Raw genomic sequence first — 21,088 nt, 5'->3', positions numbered from 1 at the left:
GCTAGAGAATGTTTCATGAAGTCCGCACCGAAACTATCCTTCGCTAGGTGATGATCGTTAGAGCGATTCCTAGAAGCGCCTTACGACCCAGAGACGCTCGGGGGAAAGAATATAAAGAATGCTGCGTGAGATGAAACGATAATTTTCAGCCCCATAAAGTATAATCGTAGCACCTAATGGTTGATCCGTTACTCGAGTTTCTCGATGATTTGCTGGGTCACTGTCTCGCTCGGTAACCGAACACTAGAGCAAAGAAAACGTTCGTCCAAGAACGAACGACTCATCCTTTATTTGCCGTGTCCTGACTATGGATTACACTTCAATTTGCATCGGCGGCTATATGCAGAGAACACTCGAACGGTAAACCAATTATCCATCGCTGCTTTCGCGAGTGTCGAGTAATCGCTACGTGCTCTAGAGCATCGAGTAGTACTCGACGACGTCCAACCGAGTCTCGCAAGAGCTACCAAATTTCTGTTATCTAACTCTCGTTCTCCAAATTCCCCGGAATCCTCGGCTAGATTCGAGACATCGACGGACCAAGTTAGTCCGCATCGGATAACTGCGGTGTACCTCTAAAGAACTTCTCGTACCGTCACGCGTTTCACGACAGTGGAATATTTTGTACATAATTTCACTTATCCCGTGTACCGCGAAGATGCACAACAAGTACAGTTTACGCGAAGTCTACGCTATCTCCGCTAGAAATTGAAAAGGGCGTGCCAAGCATGTCGAAGAGGCCACACGTTTCTCATCCCCGCGTTAGAAGCTCGAGGATCCCACGGAACTAGGAACAAAAAGATTTCGCCCAAGAAGTCAAACCGCCGTACTTCGCGAGACAGAAGTTCCATCGTCGTATACTGTTACCCGCATCGCGGAGGTGGCTGGGGCGCTTCTTGCGGCTTGATCTTCCGCGTGCGTGCCTCGTGTACGAAGTCACTGAAATACCGATCGATGCTCCTTTATGGGGACTAATATGCCAAGTCCGTCGTTCGACCGGACCGATGGCGAGCGGCTTCGTACATGGCACGATCGAACGAGTCACCAGCTGCCAGATCGGGATCGAGAACCAAGGGCAAGACGGTGATTGACAGAGATCTTTCGCCGTTTTTGCTCGCGGCACTTTGTTACTTCGACTACGACTGTCCGCTTGCTCGCTAATCGACGCTTCGCTGTTCGACACGGCTCGGAAACCACGAAATCTCGGAAGGAGAAGCTCCGCGAATTCAGAGAGCGTCCACGAATTTCGGTCACGTACGGGTGACCGCTAAAGGAATCCTTGGGGACCTGTGAATTATCACAGAGACATTTATAGATTCGAATCCTCGAGGGAAGTGGCTCTCAGGCTAGCTCCTTGGGGGTTAATATCACGCTCTCGGAACATCGGGAAGGGCGAGAAATAATTCACTGATTCCAAAAGGCTTTTACGCGATGAATCCGTTCCGCAAATAAGTCCGCGCGAGACTGAACGTTTGTCGCGTGAGTGGTCGAATATGTCCTCTGTTTGCTGGTACAGATCGATCAAATATTCACGGAGATCGGAAAGAATTGACATCCGAAGCATATACATGCCTTCAAACTCGTACGATCGAATATACAGTCCGACAAACGGAGGATATCCAGTTCTTCGCGCGTCGAGATGACTCAGTATTCGTTGAATACCTCGCGCGCGTCACATATTCGGGACAATAGCTCGACGGAATAACTGTTTAGCGGCTTCGAAGACCACTAACTCGCGATCTTCCGAGCTGTTCCGCGTTTCACCGTGGTAGCCATCGCGCGGCGCTAGACCAAGGCGGCCAGCTGCGCGGAAAAGTCGCCGAGGGATTAAATCATCGCTGAATCCGTGCAGCGCGCGAATCCGTTACTTCTCGTTGTCGACATGTGATATTACGCCATTGTAATGCTCGATACGCGATCGGCCAGAAAAGGGACGACGGGACGTGACGGCAATCGAGAAGACCCCGACACCGAAAGTAGCTCCGGGTACCGTTCGCATTAGCTACCATCCTTTTTGTCAGCGTCCGCCCAGTTGCAAAAATGCGTTTCCTTCGCGAGTGGCAAAAAGCAACCGTGGCTCTACTCGCTCGGCCGCGCATTGTCCGTGGATCGTTAAAAAGCTAACCAGAGAAAAACGATCCCTTCCGCGTGTGCGCTCTCGCGCGGTGACAACCGACGGTCCTACGAAAATTACGTCACGTACCGATATGCTTTCACCTGGCGAACGATTGTTTACTGGCGCGGCGAGGACTTCGACAGCGAGATCGACCGCGGCTGGTTCCCTACGAGGATGTGTCACAACCGTTTCCAGTCACGTTCGCTTTCCACGAATTTCGCAAGTTCGCGGAGAGGCCTCGAATCGCGTCTCGAAAACTCTGCAGCGTCGGATCCGCCGCGGTACTCTGCGCCAACTCGCGTTCGGTCCGATGCGAAAGTTTCGTTTTATTTTTACAGGTAGATCTCCTTCTTCCCAGAAAACCTTACGCTATGTTTTCGATCATGGATGATTGAGATAAATACCTTGTTTGGAAATAAGCCACGGGTACGTTTATGGTGTGTTTTCGTGACTTACCTGAAACAGAAAGAAAAAATCGAGTTAGCAGGAAACAGTAGTAGATGATGGATGATTCTTCGACTAAATGATGTTACCGAACGAATAAAAATTCTTTGGAAAAGGATTCATAAAACCTCTAATTGCCTCGTAGCAGGATCGATAACGGTATCGACGAATTTTCTTACGTTAATCGAGATCCACGAGCATGGAACCCGATTCGAAAAGGAGCAAGGCGAACCGGGAAAATCGATGGTCGACGACCCAGTTTTATCAATAATACCGACCCGTTTATCTTCAGATTATCGCGGGTACCGACCGAATTGGCACGATCCGATGACCCACTAACGTTTACCATGCAGACTGCTAATCGGGATTAGACGGAATTAACTCAAACGCTGTCGCGTTATCCGATCCCGTTACAATTCTTTCGATCCAGTCAACTGATTCGCGAGAGAACAGTGTCCTCGCAACGAATCTCCAAATTCGATATCTCAAAGACGAAAGAGTATATTGTTTTTTTGTACGTAGCTTCCTAACGTCATTTAACAAGGGCCATAAATACATATTTCTGTCTAAAAATGAGACGAAACGTATTAAAAATGATTTGCTGTAGACCAAGGGTTCGTATTTATTGGCTGGTAGGCTATTTGTTTGTCGCGAACAAGGTTTATCGCTCACGTTTTCGCCACCGGACGATGTTCGTTACCGTTACGAGGAAGAAAACCAAAAGGAGTGGGTAACAAGATCGAATTAATGCGCTCGTAGACTGGTTCAGAAACTCTCGATGATCCGAGGCAGACCGATTTGCCTAGGCAAAACGCGTTTACGCGCTGGAAATTGGGTCGGCCGACAGATTCCAGGAAGGCAGGAAAGGAACGCAAATAATTCCGTTTCGATGATCGTCCCCGGATCGCGGGTTCGACCGGCAGCGAGATCGTTCCGCTGTAATAAATATCTCGACTAGGGGCTCGCTCGGAGGCGAGGAGGACGAACCGCCTGGTTCTTTAGTATTTTTTTTCCTTCCGCTTTGAGCTCGAAAGCTTCCACGGAGGCGGTTTCTTGCCGAGCTGCAAATTAAACGACCGACCAGTGGCCGGCGAAAGTGGAGCAACCAGGACCAAGGAAAAACGATCTTCGCCGGAACGACGCAGAGGCTCGTGAACTCGCTGGAAGATCGTGGGGAGCAGATAAGAAGTGGAAGTTTCCGGATACAGGGGAGACCTGCCAAATCTGGACCGTCGCCCACGTTGCGCCAGTATTTTAATGTGAAATGTGGGGAAGATTTGCCTTCGATTGGCACCACGAGTTATCTACGCTGATAAGTAAATTAGATGCACCGGTAGGTACCTAACACCTTCGAGGCTGTTTACTTAAAATAACCGTGCTTGCAGACGACGCTGGCGAAGAATCGAACGACTAGAATCCCCACGAGCGGAACAACATTCGAGGGTTAAACTCTGATTTCCACTCACGATCTCGCGAACCTTTTCTTCATTCCCCTAGCCGCCTCTCAGCGATGTGAAGTTGCGGAGGAGAATCTTTTTGATATCTGAAACGAAGCAGAATCGACGCTCCAGCTTCCTTACATTCTTCCTCGAAGTGCACCGAATAAAAGCTCGGGAATGCAAATGAGCCTGCGAAAGGATTCCCTGGCCAAAGACGGAAATGTAACAACGGCGAAGAAGCTCCGCAGGACTCGGTTTACAAACAGAATTGTTGGCTGTTTCTTGCCAAATTCGATCAACCTCGCAATCTTACGAACCTTTCTAATCAAATTAATTCACTTATAAAAAGTTGCTTCTATTTCATTGAGATAGAGACGGAAAGATCCAATCTATTGTATAATGAAAGTGCTTAATTAAGTTTCGGCTATCTGGATCGGAGTCGCTTTCACCGAATTTGCGCTTAGTCACTAGGAAGGAGCAACGATATGTCGTCCTTTTTTAATCCACGAATGAAACTTGAGCCGTTGCGTGATTTTTATTCTGTATATATTCGTAACAACAACTGCGTCTACCTGTCCCAGTCAGAAGCAGTTCAGCGGAGGGAAAACACCGATTGAACCAAAGATTGAACCGAGATTGTCTAGCTGTCTGCATCTAGCTGATTATTAGCGACGATGGTTTTGCGGTGGATACATTGCGGCGAGTTGAAGCCTATTCAGAGTATACAATGTTTCGCGAAGAATATCGTGCGGTATTTTGTGTGGTGAACAGAGAAATCTCTTCGCTGACTATGTTTGATATTCTCCACGATGAACCGAGTATTTGATACAGTTTACCTTCAGACGTAATCGAGTTTCTTGGGAATATTAAGAATTCAAGCGTTGCTAGCAAATTTCGTACGAATAATGCAAGCATTGTTTGACCATTGCACTCGACCATCGCATTCGTCATAAATTGGAGGATTCCTTTTACAAACTCAAGAGACGTGCGAGTCTCGCGTGACCGATCTCGGGCTGCATAATTTTATCGAGCAGATAACCGATATTTTACACGCACGGGTAAATGCTTCTTCTCCCCGTTCTAATCTGGATGGATTTGCCGATGGTTCCGTTATCGTTTCTCGTTTCAATAAAAACGTTGTCCAACGGCGGAGCGTTTCCTTCTTAGAAATTCAAAGAGGGTGCAACGGTAATTCGCGGACAATCGTCCCTGTGTGCCTAATCTCGGTGAATTAATCCGTACTGCATCGTCGCGGCTGCTCTAACGTCGCGTATCTCTTCGGTCGAACGACCTCTCGACGAAAGTTGAATCAGCGAGAACGATTATCGCCGCAAGAACAAACGAACGGGCAATTATTCCGCGTAGACAGCGGCTAAACGCGGCCCAACAATTCCACGGAGTCTTTAACCTGAATCCGGACGTCCAACTTTCCTTCCTCCGGCTGTGGTCGATTATTTAACCAAAACGAACTAAATTATACACCACGCGCGCTTCAAACGAACGTTCTAATAGTGGCTTAACCCTCTTACTTGGTTCATTATTGTTTTTCTATCGTATTATATTTTCTTGCGTTACCTTAAATCTAGTAACGATGTGAAATACGTTGCAAACTCGTGATCGAGGGTACGATTAAAATAAGAATCGCGGTACCACTTTGCCCATCTGTTCGAAGTGGCAACGACCTGCTCCTCCAACGGTAATCCACTTTAATCCCGACGAGGAGCAACCGTGTCAACCTAGTCGTTATGAAAGAAGATCCTTTTTAATTCTTAACAGAGGCCAGTCTTCGCTCCCCGTTCTACGAGCAGGGATTATACAAAGGATTGAACCACGGGTACCGGCCTCGTTACTTCCATCTTCCTGATTAACTCGCTCCGACTCCTGTGGCTCGCTCGCTTGTGTGCTCGACTTTTATCGCTCGAAAGTCGACCTCCTGTCTCTGCCTCGCTACGTTCTAGCCACCCATCCCCTGCGCCCTGTCCAAACAGATACCGATCAATTTTCTCGTGTCATCGAAACTCCGGTTGAAAATATCGGAAAGGTGGAAAGATTGGATTGCCAACTTTTTCGCGGCAAAGCGATAACAGAGATTTTATTCCGTTTTTCCCCAGTTCCATTATCCTCTTCGAAGCTTTTAAATTAGATATTGGACTGTCCACGGCGCGGTACGCGAGAAAGATAAAGGAGACCATCGAGCTTGCGTGTTATCCTTCGTAAAAGGTCGAGTTTGAAAAAGATTGAAACCATACGTGCGGTGAATCAAAGAAAAAGAAAAAAAAAAAACACCCGGAAGAGTCATGTGGGGCTAATTAAACGAGGGAACCCTACCCGCGACGCGCGAAAACAGACGAAAGTGGATTCACGGCGTCGTGACACGCTCGAATGCAAAACGCTACAAGATGTTTCATTCCTCGCCGACTCGAGACATCTCGTCTCGAGATCGAGTCGCGGCCCTCTCACGTCCGTTTTCGAGGAACTCTGAACGACGACCGCGACCCCACGGACCTTCATTTTCTGCCGGCGCTCGACTTTCGCCATGTTTTATGTATCAGGTTGTAACATATGCAAGCCTCGGGAAGAAATTCTAAATTTCCAATGCACCTATAGTTGGTGTTAACTCTTTATCGAATTAAATTTAATATCGATAATCTAAAAGGAAGAAGATTATACGAGATGTAGCATTTTCTGTGCGAGTTCCCTCCTCTCGATAGAACTGTTTGACCGTGTTCTTCTAGATGTTCGTTTTAGTCGTTGCTAGACACGTAATTCGCAAACTATAAAAATCCAAGGATCGCGATACGAGAGAAACAATGTTGTTCGCTCAACGGAGCGCGTGATCCGAATCCTTCCACGGGAGTCGCATCGATTCCTCGAAGAGGCGCAGGAGTGGTCGAAGCGTTGGAGCACGTTTCGCGACTTCCTTTTTTTTTTTTTTTCTTTACCAGTTCGGTTCGTCCTGGTTGTCCGTAGGCGTTAAACGCGGAGCCAAAGGATGCCGTCCTCCGATCGATCGAATCTTTCATCTAGGTCAGACTCGCTGTTCCCCACGTGTACATCCCTCTTATTATCCTTCAGCTACTCCAAGATCTGGCGCCTTCTCGTTTAAAGCAGCGCTAATGAACTCGCCGGACATACGGACCGCGATTAATCAACGAACTCGAGGAATTTCCCCGGTCGTCGCGATTCTTCTCCGCCCTCCCCCTCATTACTCCGTAATTAGCAACAATTTACATCCCGTCCGAGGAAACGTGGCCCTGATTAACGAGATCTGGATGCAGACTGAAAGTCGAGAGTTCTGATTCGCATCGAGAACATCCTCTTCTCCTTTCGTCCAGGATCCTGGCAGGATCTAACGTCTTCAAGAAAGATTTTCGTGGATTTCGTGGAATCCTGTTAGTTTCTTTGGTATTCGGTGAGCAATGGTAGACTTCCAAGACACTGGCTTATCGCTTACAAACTTCTAAAGTTCAAGCGCATAGATTTCCCAGTTTTTGAACACAGCTATATATCCTCGCCATTCTCATGAGTTTGCCGGCAGCTTCTTTACTCGAATACCTCGTCCCCTATAAACACGCAGGAAATTGTACGCCCGTGAGCGGATTAAGGCTGACAAGCGGCTACGTACGCAGCAACTCGAGCTGCATTCCAGTTCATGTCTTACACGTGGGGGGCTTCCTATCAACCACTTCGCCGGGTCAAAGTACACCGTGCGTCATTGTCGAGCCAAAGGGTGCGCGTTTCGCGTGCATCATTCAGGCCAGGAAAGCTTTGAGTGGCCCTCTACGCTCGTGCCGTTCCAAATAATGCACCGGCTGTACCCAGAAGCTTCCGCTTCGAAAGTCTGTCGTCCGATAAATATTTCATGAACGTTTACACGAGGCGGATAACGCGAGCAGACGCCACAACCTCGACACGAGCTCGCATCACGACGTTCGAGAAACGAAATGCGTTGTCACGTTTGGAACGACGGATGCAATTCGGAAATCAATTGTTGGATTAGATCGCACTGCATCTACGAAAGGGAAATGACGAAATCCTCTGGTGTTGCTTATTATTATCGATTTTCCTCGATGGATCGGAAAACGAAGAGAAGAGGCCAGCTCTCGCAACGTCTCCTGGCTTTGGTCTTCGGTACAAGTGTCCATTCATCCCCAGACATAAGAGAATATAGACGCTATCGGTCCCAGCTACTCCTAAGCGCCTCGTGTGCGGAACATACGATACATGTAAACGCACGAGGGTGGATACGTCACCCTTGGCAACAGCCACTGTAGAATTACCATAAATTTCCCATGAGTACGCCGCTGCCAATTTCTCTGTGTTTAATTCCACCGAACGTAACGCAGTCATCGCATGTGTTTGCACGATTCGCGCATGAAGGAGTCTTCGTGTGCTCTCGCTGCATCCGTGACACCGATTAATCTCGGTACGCCGAATCGTCCGTTGTCCCATCGAAACATATCACCGAGATTTCTGTTCCGCCTCGTGTCAGCGGTTCGACCCTACCACGTGTCATTCCGAAAGCAGAGTTACACAGATGGAAAATTATAACTCTCGATATCTTGCGTGTGTTCGTCGACCCGAGCGAAAACGACTAATTGTAAGTGGTTTCTTTTTACGAATAGATGGTATTGACTTAACGGGAGAGTAGAAAGTGAAACGGTAGCGGAAGGGCGTGTTGAGTGACCTGCACAGTTTCCTAAATTCCAAGAGTAATACGTATGATTCGAGACATTTCGTCGAATACGTAGATACGCTTGACTTTCTATTTTCATTTCTACTCGACGAGCACTTCGGGACGAAGTCTCGCGTGTATCTATCTACCCGACGAAACATGACGTTTGGATACCTCGTGACCTAACGTGTCGTCGCGACATTTTCGCTTAATTAACGTGCAAATCCAAATATATCTGGAAATCGAACGAGCCGTCGTATCGCTGTCAAAATAAACGAGTCAACGACGCCCCATCATACTTTCAGATTAACCCCAGGACGGTCTATGATGGGAAACTCGCGTGACACTCCACTCGTTCGATATTAGTTAACGATACCCGCGGTTCGCTAAGCATGCAAAGTGACAAATAATCGCGGTAGACCTCGACGAGGGACCGTGCGAACTCGGATTTCACGTTCGAGCGATGCGTACGCGCAGGTGTAAGTCGTTCTATCAACTTCCTGCTGCACCTGTGCTTCTCCTTCCACCGTGACGTCGCGGTATGTTAATTCCCGTCTTTCTACTTGGGTTGGGCTGCTTTTGCTCCTCCGAGACAACCTAATCGGAACCAATTAGAGCTACATCGCTTTAAATTACCTACCCGATCACGACGAACCGCGAACGTCCAAAGAAGAGGAAACAGCGACCCACATCGACCGCATCCGTCGCGATGGAAATTAGTACAACTATTGTATCATTATTGGCAATAAACGGTCAACGAAACAAGAAAACGCTCCGCGAAATTAGCCTTCTTACCTAGCCTGACGGCTTGGAATACAGAACTAGGAATAATGGGACACTTAAACTCGCGTATTATTCGGCTGGTTCGCAGATCCGTGCGATGCAGATATCCTATATTCTATTTACACAGAAACGTTATACCTATTAGGAAATACTGGAACACCTAGGAGTCCCTCTATCCAGCTATACCGTTACTAAACTCTCGTATACCCTGGAAATGGTGCTTGCTCAAATGGAATTAATTCAATCCGGATGAGGGTAATGGGTGGTTGCGGAGAGTGATACTGTGTGCATATCCACACTCTGGAGCCAACCTGCGTCGAGTCTAAATTTTGACGATTTATAACTTTAAGCAACGTCGGCAACAGTTAAGAGACTATACGTGTTTGTCTGAAATGTATAACGTTACAGTTTTCAGCCGGAGCACCGCAGGATTAACAAACGCCTAACGCTGCACAACTCTCGGCAACGCATTGCCAGATAACGAAACTTTCAACGTCGAATGCTGTCGCAAGAAACGTTGGCTGAAACTGGTGATCGCTTAGCCGTCATCCCCCTTTGCCAAAAATGGCCCGAGCATCCGCGAGTTGGGCAGATAGTTGAAGCCCGAAGACGTCGGAGAAATATCTCCAACGGCATTTGTAAACATGACCGCGCACGGAGGCGATAAACAAGAAACTTCCATGCCTCCGTCGTGTTTTAACGCTTGGCGTAAGTCATGGCACAATATCGTGAATAATGGATCGCGTCTGATACGAGGAACCGGAGCGATACGCCTCGCCCGCGGCTGATGCGCCGATCGATGCTTTCTGGTAGCCCAAGGGTCGGTAAACAACCAATAGAACGATACATCTGATCGTGCGGGCCGACCGAGTCGAATCTTAATTAGAGAGATCATCGAACCGCGAGTAGCAGCTTTGAATTGCCTTGCATTTTGAACGCGCGATGAATCGTTTGAAAAAGAGAATCTGAAACAGGAGTTGCGTCGATTATAACTGGCCATCGTGCGTGGAATTGCGATGAAAACTATGAACTGGTGAATGTAAAACAAAATGTCGAGTTTTGGATTTGAAAAAAAAAAAGCTTAAATGTGTATAGAATGGATGACTAAATATCGAGCTTGGCTTCTTCGCGATGATTTCCACGATACGAGGATTACCACGTCCACTGCAATGAAAACACGGTTGGCTAGTTATAGTCAACACCTCCGTTACCGTGAAACGGAGTTTATAATCGCCCGTCCTTCGCGGGAGTCGGTCGGATTGTTAGTCATTAGCAGGCTCGAATTACGCATTCTTTTCCTCTTACTTGTACCGATGAATGTGCAACGCGAATGTACACTCTCCGTGCTACGCTATTTGTAACGGCTTATTCAGTTTCATCGTCGTTGTCTCGAGATCAAAGGCTGAACGAGAAGTCTCAAGTTTTAATAGAGAAACTTAGGAGGCATGCGCTTGAAAAGTTGCGGGTAACGTGAATTCGGAATTGTTCGGTTTCTGAGAAGCAGTCGCGTGAAGATTGATCGACGCGATAACTGTCAAAATTAATTAGCACGAAGTAATAATTTGCTTATTTCAAGCAGGTCCATAATCGTGCTTCGCGAGGGTTGAAAAATGTTCGTACGACGGAAGCCAGTGGTTTCGTAGAGCGAAGATATTCGTAATTCCTTCGCCAGGGAAGATATTCTATCTGGAGGTATCGTAAACTCGGGTGGACGTCGAATTTTCAACGGATTCGAGGTACAGAGTCGGCTTCCCAAATTATGGACACGTGAATCATCGCTGCATCGCACACCTGCATGTCTCCTGCAACATGGTCGCCCGAGGCGTATGCAAAATTCAGGAAACCGTCCAAGAAGACCTCATTACGTCCTCGCTACCGCGTCTCCGCATCACACTGCAGCCCTCCAAGATCGTCTTCCGAACTTCGTGTTTGTCTGAAGTACTTGACATTCGTTACTCGAACTCTGCCAGTTTGGACTCCTTTGCGCATGCATGATGTCACAATTAACGAGTCACATTTTTCTCTGTACGTCGTTACATGTAGGTCACAGCGAAGCACAGACTCTTGAGATCGAAACCTTCCGCGTAGCTAACGACGATCTTCACCGACCTCGTCAAAGAACAGTGGTGTGAAAAACTACAGCGTCGTAGCGACTTCTCGCATACACTGTGCTTGCATTATAGAATCACCAAAATTATGTAAAGGTACAAATCGCTGGTCGAAATACACAGTTAATTACGTCTGGAGCCTGTAATTATTCAGTGTATGTTGCGGTGGAAAAACACGGAGAGTTCCAAGCTGTTGGTAAGACGCGAAAGTCAACGTATCATGAAGTGGTCGAGACGCGGCACGTGGTTTTCAGCGTCGCGATCAACCTGGCGGAGGTCCACGTCGCGAGTGTACTCGACCACGCGATGGTCCTAGCGCTAATGAAGAGAAGCTATCTTTAAAAAAAAAAAAGGGGGAAAAGACTCCCGTCACCCAGTCGGGCACAACGTTGTTTCTTACCCGCGTTATGCAAAAGGAATTGGACGATGGTTGCCAGGGTGACGCCAGCCGACGCCCGACCGGCAGGGTCGATACGACGACATCGACGTCACCGATTCGTTTCTCGACACTCAAAGGTTGCCGTTGGAACTTTTGTTTACACGCAAACGCGTCCTCGGGGAACACGGACGGCTCCGAAATTTATCTTGGTCCTGTCTCTACTGACTTTTCCGCAGCTAAGAAATCAGCTAATGGACACCGAGCAGTGATACAAGATTCAGAATCTGTCTGTCGAAAATTTGCAACTGCTGCGGATGGTTGGCTACCTCGCAAGACGCCTGGCCACGATTACATAAATTTACGACAGCCTCGGACCGAGAATGGAGAACTAGACCATCGCATTCGGTGGAACACAGACCGCTGCACCTCCGGTGAAACGAATTTGTTTCGCAAACGAGCCGCGAAGCGAGTAATTTTTACAATTGAAGGCAAAATCCAGCTAATCGCGGCGGAAGTCGCGATCACGACCGGTTTTACGAGCCGCAGTACGTCCCAGTAACCCGCGAAATATGCCTAACAACGCGAACCAGAGGTATTGTTACGACTACGGGGAACCATAAAGATAATCTATCCAACTTTATTGACAACGTCGATCTCTATCTCTCGAGTTCGCTCGGTGCGCGTCTCCCATTGTATTTACAATACGACGGTTTCTACGCGAACTCTATTGTCCGTGAAATGAAAAAAAAATTACTCATTCTAACATGCATACGCGTGCAAAGAGGCAGCTAAGTTGCACGTGCGGTTGCAGAAGACGTTTGCTAAACAGAAACTTCTTTCATTGTACGATGTTCTCTTTTTCTCGTACCGAGAGAAAATTCAATTTAGTATGCTAATTTTCCGCCTCTGAATGTAATATTTATTTCTTCGATATCCTTTCTACTCGGATGTAAATGCAACAACGTTCTACGCCTTCATACTAATGAGAATAAATACAACTCGGCTGTCTAATTATTCCTCAAGCGGATTTCGTGTGTATCGAGACGTTGTATGAATAAATATACGCGGGAAAGAACAATTTGCACGTTAAATTGAATTTACGTTGGCTGAAACCATACTCCTAGCGTTAAAGGAAAAAAAGAGTAAATAATTACTCTGTTAAAAGCTGTTCAGATACTTTTGGAAGGTACCGAGTTGGCCTCGATTACCATATAAAACCTGAACGTCCTCCACTCGGTTTAATTATTAATATAGATGGAACAAACGAGCGAGACTTTCTCCATGGACCGTTTCTACGAAGTGGAACAAGAAAACTGGAAAAAGAAAAGAGTCCCGGATTTAAGGACAGATAAAACGGAGCGTACAGCGATACCCAGCGAAATAGTAACAAGATCTTTAGATATAAAAATAAATGTTACGTTACAAGTATATAAGAAAGATCTTAGAAAAAGTAACTTCTTAGAAACAATGGTAAAATTTTATTAATTTTTCCCAGTTGTGTACGTGTCCGTGTATGAGCTGGAACAGGCCGGGAGGAGATGCTCGGATGATACAGACAGCATCCCACTGTGACGTTGTTAGTTCAATTTCCGATCTTCCTGAATCATGCCTATATGGAATGAGTCATTCAAAGGCTTGATTGCAGTCGAGGCATTGATTCAATTAACATCGATACAAATAGATTGCGTAACTCTATTGACGCATCGAATAAAGGGTATTATTCAACGTAATTTACGGATCACAGACGGGAATGAAAATAAACGTTCTCGGACCAGGTACTTATAAAACCTGTCCTTCTTTAAATGTTTGTCGATTACGCAACTTCCGTGTAGGACAAAAAATAGAAAGCCCTCGAACTTTGTTATTTTTCATCAACACTTTGTACATGCAAGTATTAAGAGTGATCAGAATCGTTTCATAAACACGGGTCCAGAAAGCAGCCTACAGGAAGTCGCCAAGAAACGCGTTAACTCGTCCAACTTCCTTCTCTATCAGTTTTCTCTATCCACGCTACAAACGTAGCCCGTCCCAGTTTCTACAATCGTTCCATATACGATAAAGCCATCGCACTGTTTTTATACGTGAGATGCAATCGAATCGAAGCGGGATAAAATTCTGATTTCCGCACGTGCCAAGCGAGCAACCCCCTTGGATGGTCCGTGCCCTGTGCAGTTGCCCATGCTGCACCGCCCTAGTTACAGTGCTCGCTGAAAGTGTAACTAATTAGGCGCTTTCGAAAGTTGCCGCAATGCAACAATGTTTTATCGGGCCGAGGAAACCGAGATACGAACACTTATTGGGTATCTTTGTTCGTCCGTTAAATAACGAGAGGAGAGTACACGGAACGAACCGTGAAACGTACAGTCGATTCGATAAGTATGTTAACGAATCGCGGACAAGATTGCGAATCATTTAATCTAGTGTTACCGAGTTACTTGAATTTGGATGTAAAGCATATTTGATACTCGATAGAAAATTTCTTCGCGTTTCCGACTTCCTGCCTAAATTAAAATATGTTTACTTTTCGTCCTTATAGGAGGCTTCCTGGAGCGTTGCGCGAGGATTGCACTTTACTTGGCGAACGATCAAATTATCCTAACGCGATGTGGTTTCTCGGTTTCTTTCAATTCAATTCGGTCGCATCTTTTTTTCACGCTCACTTTAGACAAATTGCATTGCTCTGCAACCGGGGATAACGAATAACCTTGTTTCCAACGGTCGTAAATCCTTGATCCTTCTTCAACGTATCGCTCCAATTTTCTCATCGTGACGAACGAAATATTAGTTCAGAGAAAAGGATCGAAGTAACTTCGGTAGTTGTTTGGAAAAGTAGAGTTTCCAAACATTTAAGAATAGAATAAATTTCTCCCCTGGGCAATTTGAATGGATCAATTATCGCGTGTTGAATGACGTCTTACATGCCCCCCCCAGCGACACGATAACAAACTTTCCGACGTGGTTAACATGGAAGTCACTTGCGTAACGATGAAGTTCGAAGTTTCTGTTACGGAATTTGTGTGTTAGGCGTATCGTGTAGGCGGTCTCTAAATGGAACTGGTCGTGATTTAGTCGCTCATTTTGTAGCGCCTAGAGGAGAACCGTACAATTGCAAGGCACGTATGGGAACCGTGACCTATCTCGAAGGGCTTTCGGCGGCGCATGTGCAATTAGCAGAACTGAACACGAGGACGCGTAAGAATACCGCGCGTAATCGATTGCGCTCGTTGCTTAAAATTCCTCGCGTCTTTTAATAGATCCAATTGCGTTGGTAGCGCGAATCTGATGCCAAAGTCTCATCGAGGAATTCCTAATAAGGAATTTAAACGAGAAATTCTTAACTCATAATCCGTCTACACGAACACGATTCTTAACTGACATCACGACAATTTTTTAAAAAGAATAGTGTCGTTGCTGTTGCATCGTCCGCGTCGATTCTTCGAAAGACTGACCCCAATTCCTCGTTGTGACACTCGTCACGCATGGCACTGGAGAATTCGTTGCGACGGTTCACTTAGGGACCGTCGTTATTACTCTCATTTCGGGTCGATGAGAACGCGACCCGTCAAACGTGTCGTCCAAATTACTGACCGGAACAGAAAAGAGAACGTCGTCGACGAACTCGCGACAAGGGTCGAATTTCAACGGGGAAGACCGTGTATAACGATGAGAAAAGTTGAGAGATAACAACCTTCCAGAATTTTTCGCCCTAGACGACCGCGAGGTTTTATTTTGCGTAAAATACACAAGGGAGTCTAAAAGACATGCTAACGAGAAGGGCTCCGAGGGTTCTATCGACAAATATTAGCGTAAATGTGCTCGTTAGACAAACGACGGATCGATTAAATCAAAGATAGACGTTTGGTAAAAGGTAGAATAAGTTATTACGCGGTAAGGTAGGATGAGGAGACATCAGAATTGTATATGAGAGCTGAGACATAAATATAGAATAAGTTATGCACACGTGTCAAGCTTACTCTGCAGCCGCAGGGCAGAAATTATAATAAACTGCTACTCCTTCTTGCTTGAAAGGAAGCCCCGTTTTCACTGACACCGCTCCATCCTCCGAGATGACTGCATCTCGAGGAAACAAGTGCACCAGAAATGAACGATGTCTCAATAGAACAGACTGCCCCCTTGCTGTACGCCGTGGAACCCTCGATTTCCCCGCGATCCGTATCGTTGAAACGGGGCGATCGTTAAGTGGGTCAATTTGTTCCATCTAAAGCCTCCCGCCATCGATCGATTAGAATCTCTAGCGTGATTTACCGGCTTGAGTCCGCGAGGCGTGCAACCCCGTGAAGAGAAACTCCGCGTGAGCGTCGGACAGCTCCAACTTTTGTCACACTTATCGCGGAAGATGCAGAACTCTGAACGAAATTTATTGCGAAACTTTCAAACGATGGATAGCTGCCCCCTGGCCCCGAGTAAACAATAACTGGAAGGATCCTTGCGAATCCTTATTCAAAATAAAATAATGGTATCTATCTTTCAAAAAATAGCTCAACCAGCGAGGCCGTTACATTTGCCCTCAAAGAAATCATCGTACGCGATTGCTTCGCGATTGCTGCTTGTATCGCAGAGGAATACAGTTGCTTTCATAGCGATGGTGGAAGACCATACATCATCGTACTTGGGATTCCTCTTTGTTGTAGTTACGACTTCATAAATTAAAGTTGTGAAATGCTGAGTATTTTCTGGAACACCATGGTAGCTCGAAGTGCCCGCGATTTCTTTGATGTAAACTCGGCCGGATCTTTTTTAACGAGCACAAAACGTTTCAGCAGAATTAATGGCGGCGAAATACGGGACTTGGCTGAAAGGAAATAAGGTCCGTTTCAACGAGCGCTCGAGCAGCATAGGACTCGTGTTCGTTTCACCCTTCAATTGAATTACTTTATTCAAAAAAATGTTTTACCTAAAAATAAATTAATATAACGAAATCGCGAGTCGCGCAGATGAACGTATTCAAAGCCAATTAAATAGTTGGAATATTACACGATCCCACATGGTAAGATTTTATGAAAAATATATTGTTTGAAAATTAATTGAAAATCATAAAACGCATGGAAAATCGAGGAAAGCAAAGACAAAGAACGACATAAATTCAATATTTAGCTACGATTGGAGTACAATCGTGATGGCGCTCGCCCGATAATCCATTTTACAGCATGCCCCAACGTAATCGAGCTGCGTCGAGAAACAGAGTAATTAAAGGAGATAATTAAGGTTAATTGACCACTTCCAATCGTATTAACCGTTTCTGCATACAAGTGATAATTAATCGAGGCCGAGCTAGCGTCTAGTTCTGTTGAATGTGAAAACCATTGGGTTCGTTATTAATGACACGAGCTTTATAAAAAATATATAGAATCGTATATTTATTCTTAACGATCGTGCTACGCCGAGAGAAAGTCGGTTTTTCCAGCACGCATGAAATTCATGCAACGTACGAAATATGTTTCACGTTTTCTAAAGATGGCTGTCATGCGCCGCGCGAAGGAGTCGGAAGAAAGCAACGCTGGGTGTACTTTGAGAGGGATAAACCTGGGAACGTTACCACTCGAGTGATACGTAGGCCTTAATTACTTCGCACGAGGGCGATAATTAACGTGTCTGCCCCCATTCTTGTCAATCGAGCGTTTCAAGCCTCGATTCAACTCCCCAATTCCCTTGGCCATCCTTGGAGACACCCTTGGCCATCGACAGCCATACTAATTCTTACACTTGAATTTTTCGAATTCCTCTGCAACATATTACATCCCAAGAGAAGAATTCGCAAAAGTCAACGCTGCGGGAAATCTCCATAGAATTTTATCAACTAGAAAACGTGTACAACGTTAAACCAACCGAGGAAAATGGTGTGTACACCAATTTCCATATATTTTTGAACGCTGACGGAATAGGAAGAACGTGACCGGCCTAACAAGTGTTCCTTGAGATGGTTCAAAGCCAAATCTATTTCTGCTTGCTAATCGCGGCTAGTGTTCGCGACGATCGCTGCCAAAACGTGGAATTTTCCGAGACGTATGCGAAATAAAAGTTGTAAGCGCGAGTTCGCGTGCAAGGGATAATTATTTCACGGTTACGAATGATTTCGTAATGACTTTCGCGCGCGGGATGCACCCGAGGCTGGTCGAGGAGCGTTTTGCAATTTACATCCATCGGCGGGGTTTCGTTGCGGCGAATATTTATTGCGTTACGCTTATTAGGACGAAACGCATAAATGTCAGACGCCGCGGCTGCTATTTTCACCGTTCGTATATACGTCGATGTTTCTAAATACCAGAATCCTGGTGAAAGCGTGATCGTAAATGCCAATCCCTTTTACTTTTTCCACGCGGCAATAATATCTCGACGGGATGACTTCATCCTTGGATGAAGTTGTCCGTTTAGAGACAAGCAGGAGCGTGCAACTAGAAATTATGGCTCGATTACCTGATTTTTGGACCAACATTTTCCGCGTTCGGTCGAATGCGCGATCGACTATTAAACCTTCGACCGTGCCACATAAAGATGTCGAAGTTTCGCTAAATCGTGACTCACCTGTAACAAGGGAAAAAAAATGATTTAGTTTACACGTTGGATGAGTTCGTGTGCTAAAACTTAGAGAATCTACGATGTTTATGAACTTCCTTATGAGCTCGTAAACTGTTACTTTCTAAAGTTTATAATATGTTTTCATTCCGCCTCTGAATGTATAAAATATAAGCGAAACTGTGCTGTGGTATTTTATTTGATTATCTTTTTTTTGGAATGAAGGTTTCCTTTATCACATTTGGAGAGACAGAAAAAAAACTCTGAGCCTTCTTTATACCGGATTGATTGGATGAAGCAACCGACTACTTTCATGGCGCGTTCAATGAAACAATTGCGGAGTCACGTAATGAGGACTCAATTACTAATGAACCATCTGTGCAAGTAGACGGACAAAAAAGAAACGAGGTCTATCAGCCCACTCAATGAACACATTTAGCAAATAACTTATTACTAATAAGCATCGTCTACGTTACAATCTTCTATTCGTTCTATTTATTTATTAAACAAAATCTTGACCAGATCCATTTTTTGATACCGATTAACCAGAACTTTCCCTCGGATCTACGACGTCTAGAATTTACTCAAGCGAAGTTAGATCGAATCTAAGCTCGCCTGTCACGAACGGGCTGCAGAGAGTTTAACTCGGCAGATGTTGTCCTAAGATCGCGAGCAAGATTTGCGTCGAACAAACAACAGTCGTACGCCCCGTTTCATTTCGGAGTTTGCGAATCATAACGGAGGCAGCGAGTCGTGACGCGAGAGGAGGTGCACATCGGATTCTGTGTTTGTTGATAATACGGTGGCAAATCGACCGACTGCATCCTCCCACGGGGAAATTTAATTGAATCGTTCGTGGACGCGTGTCAATCGCAAACTGGTTGGAAAAACCGCTACGTTTAAAATGTCGGAGCCGCCCCAACGTTCCCTGCAATTAGCCTCGTCGTGACGGGGAAGGCGTATCAAATCATTACGTGTCCCTTCTCTATGTTTTACCCTTCCTCCAGGGAATACATCACGGTTGGCTAATGAGCCCTTTATATTTACGTTAATGTACACTTTAATTGCGCTCATGTCACTTAACCCTTTGCCCTCGAGAAGTGACTCTCGGTTAAAATTAATTTATTGCCTCAAAGTGCATACTAGATCCTACGAAGTCTTTCCCTCTATTTATCATACTGATTTTTATTTTAAAATTCAAAATAAATGAATTTTCAGGATCCTTTAAACGAGCGCCTGATGGAGGCTATCTCTTTCCTGGAACTAGATCAAAGGTTCCGAACCGAGATGATAACACATCCGATAAGGAACGGCGCCGCTATCGCAGATTTCCCGACGCCGCTGCCTGCGATTGGAGCGATAGTCGATACGGCAGGGTTTCTGGTGTACCGGCAGTCGAGAAAAGTTTCCTCGCGAGGTTCTGGAGTCGCTAGTTCAGCGTTCAGCGACGATCCTCCACAATCGATTCGACGAAAGCGCTACGGATATCCAGCGGTAAGAACGCGAACTTTCAGACGCATTTGAACACCGTGGCGCGCAGTCACGCCTCTCTACGAAAGACAGTTTTAGACGTGGCCGTGTTGTTTGAGGGGGGGGGGGGGGGATTATCGAGAGAGTCGATTTACCCGTGGATAAAATTAGAACCCCCACATGCCCCGCGAGATTTGCGTTCCCCTCGTTTATCCTATTTCTGCCGGTCTCTGATCCGGAGGAGCCACTACTCGACGTGGTTTTGTTTACCTCTCAACAACCAACAGAGGCATTTGTGTCTTCCAACGTGGAGATCATTCCTGAACCCGAACCGCCACTGGTGGGATCATTAGGACTTGCAAAACACTATTTTGACTCCAAAGTGAAATCAATGATTTGAATTTGATATAATGAACAAGCGAATCTTAGAAGACTGCTCAAAATTTCGAGTCGCAGAGAAATTTAAAAATGCATTCGTGGAAACGTCAATATCTGAGGATACCTTGAATTTTGAACGAAGCTAGGGAGAGAGAATGAAGAGAGAATGGAATTCCTAACACAGCGCGACGCTCCATTTACCGTTCTATGATTAAGTCTGTGTTAACTGTGGTATTACGCCCGCGAAGTGACCCGATTGTAGATTTAGTAGACGACGTCCATCTAGCAAGCCAACGGAGGCAAACGAACGAAAGGCGTTCGACTCGTGGCGCTAACATAATTCGGTAGCGATATACGAACACGTGTGATGTATAACGCTATTTGAACCTGCCAAATATAATCGCGTACCTAGATAAATGTGTACAATGAATCGTGCACTGCTTGGCGCCAAGAGCCTGCGTGCAATCGTCCGATACGATACGACACACCAAAGCAAACAAGGCACCTATGGCGCCCATCGCGTATGTTTACAAGGGAGGATCAACTAAATATTAGTACAACGATAGGCATAGTCTTTTGAAACTGCGGTACACTGGTATCCATCCAACTATCTGGCTCGTGTTTATTGGAACGTATAAAACGATAGTGTAACATATTATATTCGTAAAATTACTACAATATTTGCATCTAAATTTAACTTACCGCTTACCGAAAAAAAGGAATTACGTTTCCACTGTCGATGGAGCGTGCAGCTCGTCGCTC

The 21,088-nt window shown here is 45.9% G+C and overlaps 1 protein-coding gene across 20 annotated transcripts in view; it reads right to left on the bottom strand.

The window, feature by feature from the left end:
- LOC128887465 (MAP7 domain-containing protein 1) overlaps positions 1-21,088 on the bottom strand; it is a 322,710-nt gene that overhangs the window by 107,657 nt on the left and 193,965 nt on the right. For 3 of the 20 annotated variants that reach the window (XM_054143370.1, XM_054143375.1, XM_054143384.1), the window contains exon 2: positions 18,380-18,487. The exons of the other annotated variants lie outside the window; for them this stretch is intronic. In XM_054143370.1, coding sequence (XP_053999345.1) covers positions 18,380-18,487 — 108 coding nt within the window. The remainder of the gene's footprint in view (positions 1-18,379; positions 18,488-21,088) is intronic. 20 annotated transcript variants of the gene reach the window in all.

This window comes from Hylaeus anthracinus, unplaced genomic scaffold (assembly GCF_026225885.1).
Source record: "Hylaeus anthracinus isolate JK02 unplaced genomic scaffold, UHH_iyHylAnth1.0_haploid 11989, whole genome shotgun sequence".
Taxonomy (NCBI): Eukaryota; Metazoa; Arthropoda; class Insecta; order Hymenoptera; family Colletidae; genus Hylaeus; species Hylaeus anthracinus.
Note: the sequence above shows the minus strand (reverse complement) of the source record. Positions and strands in the feature narration are given on the sequence as shown.